General features: G+C 41.1%; 1 protein-coding gene across 1 annotated transcript in view; it reads right to left on the reverse strand.

Moving 5' to 3' along the window:
- The window catches only part of syt3 (synaptotagmin III), a 33,158-nt gene that overhangs the window by 3,444 nt on the left and 17,060 nt on the right, over positions 1-12,654 (reverse strand). The window contains exons 6-9 of the mRNA XM_038988653.1: positions 9,701-9,827; positions 8,892-9,110; positions 6,086-6,206; positions 4,966-5,137 (exon numbers count right to left, since the gene is read on the reverse strand). Of these exons, the coding sequence (XP_038844581.1) occupies positions 4,966-5,137; positions 6,086-6,206; positions 8,892-9,110; positions 9,701-9,827 (639 nt within the window). The remainder of the gene's footprint in view (positions 1-4,965; positions 5,138-6,085; positions 6,207-8,891; positions 9,111-9,700; positions 9,828-12,654) is intronic.

The raw sequence follows: 12,654 nt of genomic DNA on the forward strand, positions 1-12,654 counted from the left end.
CATTACACATGATCCAGTACTAACTACACACCAACCCAATAATAACCACCATCAACATACATTACACATGATCCAGTACTAACTACACACCAACCCAATAATAACCACCATCAACATACGTTACACATGATCCAGTACTAACTACACACCAACCCAATAATAACCACCATCAACATACATTACACATGATCCAGTACTAACTACACACCAACCCAATAATAACCACCATCAACATACATTACACATGATCCAGTACTAACTACACACCAACCCAATAATAACCACCATCAACATACGTTACACATGATCCAGTACTAACTACACACCAACCCAATAATAACCACCATCAACATACATTACACATGATCCAGTACTAACTACACACCAACCCAATAATAACCACCATCAACATACATTACACATGATCCAGTACTAACTACACACCAACCCAATAATAACCACCATCAACATACATTACACATGATCCAGTACTAACTACACACCAACCCAATAATAACCACCATCAACATACGTTACACATGATCCAGTACTAACTACACACCAACCCAATAATAACCACCATCAACATACATTACACATGATCCAGTACTAACTACACACCAACCCAATAATAACCACCATCAACATACGTTACACATGATCCAGTACTAACTACACACCAACCCAATAGCAATGTCTATCAACGTAACAGAGTGCTAAATTCAAGGTTATTATTGTTTATATTCCTATTAGTTTTAAGATTTTTATTCGAAATTCAGTTTTGTTTCAGTTAGTTTTCAGATCTATTTTACCTTGTTTTTTATTTAGTTTACTTTTTATAAAAACATGCATATAGTTTTTGTGTTTTCTGGAATGTCACTTCTTGCCACTGTGGGGCAGTAATGCATAAGGTGATGGGTCAGGTCATAGGTTAGGTTAGGTTTAAAGGTACACTCAGGGAGATGACGTAGATGCACAAAGTAAACAGTAGCGGTGGGTCAATTTCTGCAACAACCAGGAGCGTTGAAGTTCCATCGTTGGTCACCGCCTTTTAAAGTGTTGCATTCTGGTGATAAAAATTGTCAGACTGGAGCCTACATGTCAATTACATGAACTTACAAAAATCATATGATCAAAGGTCATGAAGTTTTGACTGTAGTAAACTGCAAATTTCTGCAGTTGCTCTTCACCAACTTCATCCTGCAGTCATCACCTGCATTGTGGGAGGCTCTATTGTCACCCAATCATTAGTTTAGCTTGAAAACACTGTTCGATTTTTGCCCCCCAAAAACATAATTCATGATGGTTTTTATTTTATTTAGTTTTGGAGTCAGTATAGTACAGATACAGTATAGTCAGTAAAATTCAGTAAAATTTCAAACGTGTTTGTTAATTATTTTAATTAAATTTACTAAATGGTTTTGAGTGATGATTCGTCATAATTAGTTTTTGTTTTAGTTTCAGTTTACTATAATAACCTTGCTACACACCATAAAAATAACAACTACCAACAACAGACACACCCTTATCTAACAATTAACAACAGACACACCCTTATCTAACAATTAACAACAGACATACCCTTATCTAACAATTAACAACAGACATACCCTTATCTAACAATTAACAACAGACATACCCTTATCTAACAATTAACAACAGACATACCCTTATCTAGCAATTAACAACAGACACGCCCTTATCTAGCAATTAACAACAGACATGCCCTTATCTAACCATTAACAACAGACACGCCCTTATCTAACAATCAACAGACACACCCTTATCTAACAATTAACAACAGACATGCCCTTATCTAGCAATTAACAACAGACATGCCCTTATCTAACCATTAACAACAGACACGCCCTTATCTAACAATCAACAGACACGCCCTTATCTAACAATTAACAACAGACACGCCCTTATCTAGCAATTAACAACAGACACGCCCTTATCTAGCAATTAACAAAAGACACGCCCTTATCTAACCATTAACAACAGACACGCCCTTATCTAACAATCAACAGACACACCCTTATCTAACAATTAACAACAGACACGCCCTTATCTAACCATTAACAACAGACATACCCTTATCTAACAATTAACAACAGACATACCCTTATCTAACAATTAACAACAGACATACCCTTATCTAACAATTAACAACAGACATACCCTTATCTAACAATTAACAACAGACACGCCCTTATCTAACATTTAACAACAGACATACCCTTATCTAACAATTAACAACAGACATACCCTTATCTAACAATTAACAACAGACATACCCTTATCTAACAATTAACAACAGACATACCCTTATCTAACAATTAACAACAGACATGCCCTTATCTAACAATTAACAACAGACATGCCCTTATCTAACAATTAACAACAGACATACCCTTATCTAACAATTAACAACAGACATACCCTTATCTAACAAATAACAACAGACATACCCTTATCTAACAAATAACAACAGACATCCTTATCTAACAATTAACAACAGACACGCCCTTATCTAACAATCAACAGACACACCCTTATCTAACAATTAACAACAGACATACCCTTATCTAACAATTAACAACAGACATGCCCTTATCTAACAATTAACAACAGACATACCCTTATCTAACAATTAACAACAGACATACCCTTATATAACAATTAACAACAGACATGCCCTTATCTAATAATTAACAGACATACCCTTATCTAACAATTAACAACAGACATGCCCTTATCTAACAATTAACAACAGACATGCCCTTATCTAACAATTAACAACAGACACACCCTTATCTAACAATTAACAACAGACACACCCTTATCTAACAATTAACAACAGACATGCCCTTATCTAACAATTAACAACAGACATGCCCTTATCTAACAATTAACAACAGACACGCCCTTATCTAACAATTAACAACAGACATGCCCTTATCTAACAATTAACAACAGACATGCCCTTATCTAACAATTAACAACAGACATGCCCTTATCTAACAATTAACAACAGACATGCCCTTATCTAACAATTAACAACAGACATACCCTTATCTAACAATTAACAACAGACATACCCTTATATAACAATTAACAACAGACATGCCCTTATCTAATAATTAACAGACATACCCTTATCTAACAATTAACAACAGACATGCCCTTATCTAACAATTAACAACAGACATGCCCTTATCTAACAATTAACAACAGACATGCCCTTATCTAACAATTAACAACAGACATGCACTTATCTAACAATTAACAACAGACATGCCCTTATCTAACAATTAACAACAGACACGCCCTTATCTAACAATTAACAACAGACATGCCCTTATCTAACAATTAACAACAGACATGCCCTTATCTAACAATTAACAACAGACATGCCCTTATCTAACAATTAACAACAGACATGCCCTTATCTAACAATTAACAACAGACACACACACTTATCTAACAATTAACAACAGACACGCCCTTATCTAACAATTAACAACAGACATACCCTTATCTAGCAATTAACAACAGACACGCCCTTATCTAGCAATTAACAACAGACATGCCCTTATCTAACCATTAACAACAGACACGCCCTTATCTAACAATCAACAGACACACCCTTATCTAACAATTAACAACAGACACACCCTTATCTAACAATTAACAACAGACATGCCCTTATCTAGCAATTAACAACAGACATGCCCTTATCTAACCATTAACAACAGACACGCCCTTATCTAACAATCAACAGACACGCCCTTATCTAACAATTAACAACAGACACGCCCTTATCTAACCATTAACAACAGACACGCCCTTATCTAACAATCAACAGACACACCCTTATCTAACAATTAACAACAGACATGCCCTTATCTAACCATTAACAACAGACACGCCCTTATCTAACATTTAACAACAGACATACCCTTATCTAACAATTAACAGACATACCCTTATCTAACAATTAACAACAGACATACCCTTATCTAACAATTAACAACAGACATACCCTTATCTAACAATTAACAACAGACATGCCCTCATCTAACAATTAACAACAGACATGCCCTTATCTAACAATTAACAACAGACATACCCTTATCTAATAATTAACAACAGACATACCCTTATATAACAATTAACAACAGACATACCCTTATCTAACAATTAACAACAGACATACCCTTATCTAACAAATAACAACAGACATACCCTTATCTAACAAATAACAACAGACATCCTTATCTAACAATTAACAACAGACATACCCTTATATAACAATTAACAACAGACATGCCCTTATCTAACAATTAACAACAGACATACCCTTATCTAACAATTAACAACAGACATACCCTTATATAACAATTAACAACAGACATGCCCTTATCTAATAATTAACAGACATACCCTTATCTAACAATTAACAACAGACATGCCCTTATCTAACAATTAACAACAGACATGCCCTTATCTAACAATTAACAACAGACACGCCCTTATCTAACAATTAACAACAGACATGCACTTATCTAACAATTAACAACAGACATGCCCTTATCTAACAATTAACAACAGACACGCCCTTATCTAACAATTAACAACAGACATGCCCTTATCTAACAATTAACAACAGACATGCCCTTATCTAACAATTAACAACAGACACACCCTTATCTAACAATTAACAACAGACATACCCTTATATAACAATTAACAACAGACACATCCTTATCTAACAATTAACAACAGACACACCCTTATCTAACAATTAACAACAGACACGCCCTTATCTAACAATTAACAACAGCATCCATCCAAATATGTAGTCGGTATTATAATGGTATCAATTACATCCACATCCCACACAAACGTATAAAACTCCCATTGTCCAGTAATAAAGTAATAACAACCCAGGTCTCTTCTTACCAGTCATAGTCCATGACAGCGATGATGATGGACACCCTGTCGATGTCCTCATGAGGGATGTCAAAGACTAGAGCCTCGTTGTAGGTGGGGTTCAATGTATTCTTCTTAATGGATGTCTTCCTCTTCTTTAGCCTGCGGCCGTCACATATCAGAGAAGCCTTCACGTACGGGTCTGAGAGAAGGAGAAAGAGGGAGGGAGAGAGAGAAAAAGAGAGAGAGAAAGAAAGAAAGAGTGAGAGTGAGAGAGAAAGAAATAGAGGAAGAGGATGGAAGAAAGAGAAAGAGAGGGACAAAGATAAGAGACAAACCTTGAGCAGGCTATTAACACATTATACTCCCACGTCCAGGCATCTGTCTTTAACACATAAAAGACATACAAATCAAGGCCCCTTGGACGAGGCGGATTAAGGCCAAAGTAAAACAGGTGTATTCACGTCAATTACCACAGAATACAAACTGCCGCTCTAGTCCGTTGTAGCACTTACAGAACACTGAGAGTTACCATTTGATTTTATGGTGGATTTTTTTATACCTTTGTTAGGCATTCTAATAATCTCCTAATCATAAAAGCAATAATAACGGTGTGGCCTCATAATTTAGCGTGTCATTTCGTCAGTATAGTAACTGTTACCATGGTAATGCAGGATCCTCACATCCTCACAGGCAGGATTAATAACTCAATTACTTTAGTTAGGCGTTCATGAATGAAATCATCATCAGCTACCTAAGTCCCAGCCATCCGTCAGGCCAGGACATGGTTGTGTTTATAGCATTTGGTTGTTTGTTGGCTGCGGTTTTTAGCACTCCAACGTTTATGATTTTTGCTATTTGCTTGTGTTTCCAACATTGCCACAAAACAGATTTTTGGCACTTCATTGCGTTTGGAACAGTTGAACAGTATTTATTTGGGCAATATTTACAGAATGTAACATATCAACATTCAAATATTCATGAATTCAGTTAATTGATGTGTTTGCTCCATCTGTTTATGCAGGCCTAATTGCAATCAAATAATAGTTGAAATACAAAATTTGTGTTGTGAGTCTTGTCAGGCTGTTTCTAACAGAAGAGACGACCCCCAGTGCTGCGGTCAGTGTGCTGTGGTCAGTAGGTAAGTCACCTGAGAAGCCGGTGAGGTCCATGGCTTTAAGGTTGGTGGCCTTGATGACGGTGGCAGTGAGCCGGCCTGCCGTGGGCAGGTAACACAGAGAGAAGTTCAGCTCCCCCAGGTCAGCCTTCTCCTGTATAACACACACACACACACACACACACACACACACACACACACACACACACACACACACACACACACACACACACACACAGAGATCAAGGTTCAAACAGGGATCCCAGCAAACATGTGGTAAACACTCAGCCAGTAATATCCAAAGCCACAGGCTGAGAGCAGGGTCTGTAAAAGAGACCACCATCTTGCATTTGGTTTGCTAAACCATGAAGCAGGCATCATTGATAATTGCCACAGAGACATGACAGGTGTCACAATCTAAACAGGCAGCATATTCAAACTGAAGGCAACTGTCATCACAGTACATTAATGAAATGTCAATCTTTCAATGTCCCCAAGAAGATACAAGTTAAATTGCGCTAGATCTAAAGGCTATTTAATCACTCTCCCCTGCTTCCTCCTAACTCGGCACAGCCAGTGGTCATGGTGGTGGCATAGTGGCATAGCAGTGGCATTATAGTGGCATAGCGGTGGCATTATAGTGGCATAGTGGCATAGCAGTGGCATAGCAATGGCATTATAGTGGCATAGCGGTGGCATTATAGTGGCATAGCGGCGGCATTATAGTGGCATAGCGGTGGCATTATAGTGGCATAGCGGTGGCATTATAGTGGCATAGCGGTGGCATAGCGGCGACATTATAGTGGCATAGCAGTGGCATAGCGGCAGCATTATAGTGGCATAGAGGTGGCATATGGTGGCATCGGTGTGGCATAGCGGTGGCATTATAGTGCCATAGCGGCAGCATTATAGTGGCATATGGTGGCATAGCAGTGGCATTATAGTGGCATATGGTAGCATAGCAGTGGCATAGCGGTGGCATTATAGTGGCATAGCGGCAGCATTATAGGGGCATAGTGGTGGCATTATAGTGGCATAGCGGCGGCATTATAGTGGCATAGTGGTGGCATTATAGTGCCATAGCGGTGGCATTATGGTGGCATAGTGGTGGCATAATAGTGGCATAGTGGTGGCATTATAGTGGCATAGCAATGGCATAGTGGCATAGCAGTGGCATAGCAATGGCATTATAGTGGCATAGCGGTGGCATTATAGTGGCATAGCGGCGGCATTATAGTGGCATAGCGGTGGCATTATAGTGGCATAGCGGTGGCATTATAGTGGCATAGCGGTGGCATAGCGGCGGCATTATAGTGGCATAGCGGTGGCATTATAGTGGCATAGCAGTGGCATAGCGGCGGCATTATAGTGGCATAGCGGTGGCATTATAGTGGCGTAGCAGTGGCATAGCGGCGGCATTATAGTGGCATAGCAGTGGCATAGCGGCAGCATTATAGTGGCATAGAGGTGGCATATGGTGGCATAGGTGTGGCATAGCGGTGACATTATAGTGCCATAGCGGCGGCATTATAGTGGCATATGGTGGCATAGCAGTGGCATAGCGGTGGCATTATAGTGGCATATGGTAGCATAGCAGTGGCATAGCGGTGGCATTATAGTGGTATAGCGGCAGCATTATAGGGGCATAGTGGTGGCATTATAGTGGCATAGCGGCGGCATTATAGTGGCATAGTGGTGGCATTATAGTGCCATAGCGGTGGCATTATGGTGGCATAGTGGTGGCATAATAGTGGCATAGTGGTGGTATAGTGGTGGCATTATAGTGGCATAGTGGTGGTATAGTGGTGGCATTATAGTGGCATAGTGGTGGTATAGTGGTGGCATTATAGTGGCATATTGGTGGTATAGTGGTAGCATTATAGTGGTATATTGGTAGCATAGTGGTGGTATAGTGGTGACATTATATTGGCATAGTGGTGGCATTATAGAGGTATGGTGGTGGTATAGTGGTGGCATTATAGTGGCGGCATTATAGAGGCATAGTGGTTGCATTATAGTGCCTGTATAGTGGTAGCATTATAGTGGCATAGTGGTGGCATTATAGTGGCATAGTGGTGGTATTGTGGTAGCATTATAGTGGCATAGTGTTGGCATTATAGTGGCATAGTGGTGGCATTATAGTGGCATAGTGTTGGCATTATAGTGGCATAGTGGTGGCATTATAGTGGCATAGTGTTGGCATTATAGTGGCATAGTGGTAGCATTATAGTGGCATAGTGTTGGCATTATAGTGGCATAGTGGTGGTATTGTGGTAGCATTATAGTGGCATAGTGTTGGCATTATAGTGGAATAGTGGTGGCATTATAGTGGCATAGTGGTGGTATTGTGGTAGCATTATAGGGGCATAGTGTTGACATTATAGTGGCATAGTGGTGGCATTATAGTGGCATAGTGTTGGCATTATAGTGGCATAGTGGTGGCATTATAGTGGCATAGTGTTGGCATTATAGTGGCATAGTGGTAGCATTATAGTGGCATAGTGTTGGCATTATAGTGGCATAGAGGTGGCATTATAGTGGCATAGTGTTGGCATTATAGTGGCATAGTGGTAGCATTATAGTGGCATGGTGTTGGCATTATAGTGGCATAGTGGTGGTATTGTGGTAGCATTATAGTGGCATAGTGTTGGCATTATAGTGGCATAGTGTTGGCATTATAGTGGCATAGTGTTGGCATAGTGGTGGCATTATAGTGGCATATCGGTGGCATTATAATGGCATAGTGTTGGCATTATAGTGGCATAGTGGTGGCATTATAGTGGCATAGTGGTGGCATTGCGGTGGCATTATGGTGTCAGGCATGGGCTCTCTCTCTCACCGCAGTGCCCTCCACGATGTCCCTCCAGACAGGCTTTTCCCCTGTGCCCTCGCTGAAGTCCAGAAGGTTGTCCACAACCACTTGGCCAATCAGGTCGTGTCTGGAGAAGCGGTCAAAGTCGTAGACAGAGAAGTGTAGCTTCCGGGAGTGCAGCTCTGCCAGGGGGACACCGAACTGGAACGTCTCGTTGAAGATAGGGTTTAGGGTCTTTCTGTGGACCTGTGGGAGAGAGGAGAGGGGGGAATTGAGGAGGGAAAGCGGGATAGAGGTAAAGAGGAATAGGTGGGAGAAAGGGGAAGGAGAGGGAGAGAAGGAGGGAGAGGGAGAGAGAACAAGAGAGTCTGCAAGAGAGTCTGCTAGACAGACTAACATATTTATTCAGAACAAAATATCAGCTAATTCCAATGTGCAAGGGAGTAGACTTTGCATTTGTAAATTCTAATAAATTACTGACAGTAATTTAGAATAAAATCCCAACTTGAGAAACGGCAATGAAACTCCACACAAATCTCTCGTGGTAATGCATACACAAATCTCTGAGTGACATCAATGGATGATTCACACATTACTCCAAGTTATGCATGAACACATTTCTCAATTGGCATCGGAGTGAAACTACACGTTTGTCAGGTTAGTATTTTACTGTGCCTTCAAACTGGACTGAAGACCAGCCCAATTTGTGTGAAAACTAACAAGTGTAATAAATGACAGCCTGAGCCCAGATCTGTTTGCACTGTCTTCCAAGGTATTTATGGTCATTGGCAAGACAGCACAAACAGATCTGGGATCAGGCTTGATAAATGTGTTACCTTGGTCTGGAACTTCTTCTTCCTGTCTGGCAGTAGGTAGATCTTGACGTAGGGGTCTGAGAAGCCGTTGGCGTCCTTGGCAGCCAGGTCTACAGCCTTCAGGATCTTTACCACTAGCTGCTCTGTACTGCAGACGGGGACACACATATACAATCTATGTTAGACTCACCGTCTGGGACACACACACACAACACAATCTATATGTCAAACTTACCTGGACAGACATAGGGCTACAGAGTAGATAGAGAGACAGTGGAGTGGTTAGGAGAGTATGTTGTATCTATGAAGTGGGTCGATGGGGATCCAGGATGAAGCAGCCCTTGACACTGATTTAAGGGTTTACTCCCTACTAATGGGGAATTTGAGGAAGGTAGATCTGTGAATGAGAGCAACTTCTACAAGTAGCATAATCCATTGCTACAAAGCTACAGATCGGCTCCAGCAGTTCCAGTGAGATGTAACCACAGTAAGCACATATGTACACTGAGTGTACAAAACATTAGGAACACCTTCCTAATATTGAGTTGCACCTTTTTGCCCTCAGAACAGCCTCAATTTGTCAGGGCATGAACTCTACAAGGTGTCGAAAGCGTTCCACAGGGATGCTGGCCCATGTTGACTCCAATGCTTCCCACAGTTGTGTCAAGTTGTCTAGATGCCCTTTGGGGGGTGGACCATTGTTGATACACACGGGAAACTGTTGAGTGTGACAAATCCAGCAGCATTGTTCAAAGGCACTTAAATCTTTTGTCTTGCCCATTCACCTTCTAAATGGCACACATACACAATCCATGTCTCAATTGTCTCAACGCTTAAAAATCCCTGTCTCCTCCCCTTCATCTACACTGATTGAAGTGGATTTAACAAGTGACATCAATAAGGTATCATAGCATTCACCTGGATTCACCTGGTCAGTCTATGTCATGGAAAGAGCAGGTGTTCCTAATGTTTTGTACACTCAGTGTATATATATATACACCCCAGGAGAGAGGCCAGAGAGAAGCCAAGCCATTAATACTCCTCATAGGAGGCTATTCCACTGTGTTATGGTCAGTCTGGGTCACACACACACGCCCGCACACACACATACACAATCTTGCACATATACACATGCATACACACACACACGCGAAGACGTCCGTCTAAACCCCCTACGTCCAGTGGTCTGTCTGCAGAACTACTTATGAGGGATTTAATTAAGAGAGTGCAGATGGCTGGCAGGCCTTTAATCAGACCTCATTATACCCTGTCCTTCTGCGTTAACGAGCGTGTCACCACTTCATTACGGGCCTTTAGGAGCACAGCGTGAACTCTGGGGAAGAGAGCACCACCAGGCTATAGCCAATAGCAGCTCAGACAAACACACTGTTTAATCATCTGGCCCAATCAGGACTGAGATAAGCCTGTTGATGACACGATTGCATCCAATCAGGTTTCATGTTTATCATGCAATCGCGTCCAATTAAGGAAAATAGGTAAACATGCCAATCCTACAATCACATCAAATCAGGGATAAGATGAATACCGTAATTTGTAAATTAGGAAGTTATATTTAAATTGGATAAACACGTTAATCAGAGAAACATGTCCAATTAGTATTTCTTAAGTCTATCTACTTACTTTAAGTCCAGTATCATCTCCGCTTGGAAGTCGATACACACTGTCAGTACGTGTATGACTATAAGCAGTGTAGTTTTATAAAGCATAATTGAAAATGCCAGGTGAGTCCTGTAAAAAAGCTGGCCCTGATGGCATGTCACATTCAACAACATTACCTCATTACAACAACAAACACTGTAGTGTTCCTACTCTCACATGTCCGTTTGAACATCAAGACAACAAAGAGCAGGAACAAAAGACAACCTTTAAAAATATATATATATTTAACCTTTATTTAACTAGGCAAGTCAGTTAAGAACAAATTCTTATTTACAATGACAGCCTACTAACACGGTCCCAGAAGCACTCGGCAGAAAATACACCTATTACTGATCTGTCAGAGGGAAATTCGCTATACTATTCCTCACAGACAATGGCTGGAAACCGCCCTATTCCCACAGCACTAGTGTCAGCTTTTAACTACAGTGTCAATAGAAAATACATTTCCCAGAGGGCCCGAGGGAAAATTGACATTGTTTTCCTAACTGCTATTCCCCAAATGTGCTGGGGTCTAGCACGTTAACATTGATGTATGGTAAATACATTACAATTATCCCACACAGTGCTAACAGTGTGAAGAGAAGGTGACACACATTATATCTCTCTCCCTCTCCCTCTCCCTCTCCCTCTCCCTCTCCCTCTCCCGCTCTCTCTGTCTGTCTCCTCTCTCTCTAGATTTTCTAACAAAGATTCACAGTGTGTCAGAAAGCAGAGCAGAACAAATGATCTTGTGACGTGAGGTAGAAATACATGTAGGTAGATATACACCAACACCCTCCCTCCCTCCCTCCCTCCCTCCCTCTCTCTCTCTCGTTCCCTCTCTCTCTCGTTCCCTCTCCCTCTCGTTCCCTCTCCCTCTCGTTCCCTCTCCCTCTCGTTCCCTCTCCCTCTAATTCTGTGTGTCTGTAATTCGTGCTATAACAGTCTGGTGTTATTATGTGTTGACAGAGTCTGCTGTTTAAAGTAGCTCACCATATATAATTCATGACCCTAACTGCCTCTCACTCCCTTGTTTTTCGAACATCAGCACTTTCTTTCTCCATTGTAATGTTTCTCTGTGTGACGGCAGAAAGAAAGGACCCCACCAGGCAGCCACAGAGCCACAGATAGACTGAGACAGATTGACCTAGCAGGCTGTACTACACTGCCCCTGCTCTCTCCCTCCTCTCCTCTGTCCTCCCTCCATCTTCCCATCTTCAACCCTCCGAAAGGGGGCACGCCCACCATTTACATAAACAGAGCCAGTGCTGCAGAAAACCTACAACAAGGGGCATGCATGACTAATGCACTCAAGG

The sequence above is a fragment of the Salvelinus namaycush genome, chromosome 3 (assembly GCF_016432855.1).
Source record: "Salvelinus namaycush isolate Seneca chromosome 3, SaNama_1.0, whole genome shotgun sequence".
NCBI lineage: Eukaryota > Metazoa > Chordata > Actinopteri > Salmoniformes > Salmonidae > Salvelinus > Salvelinus namaycush.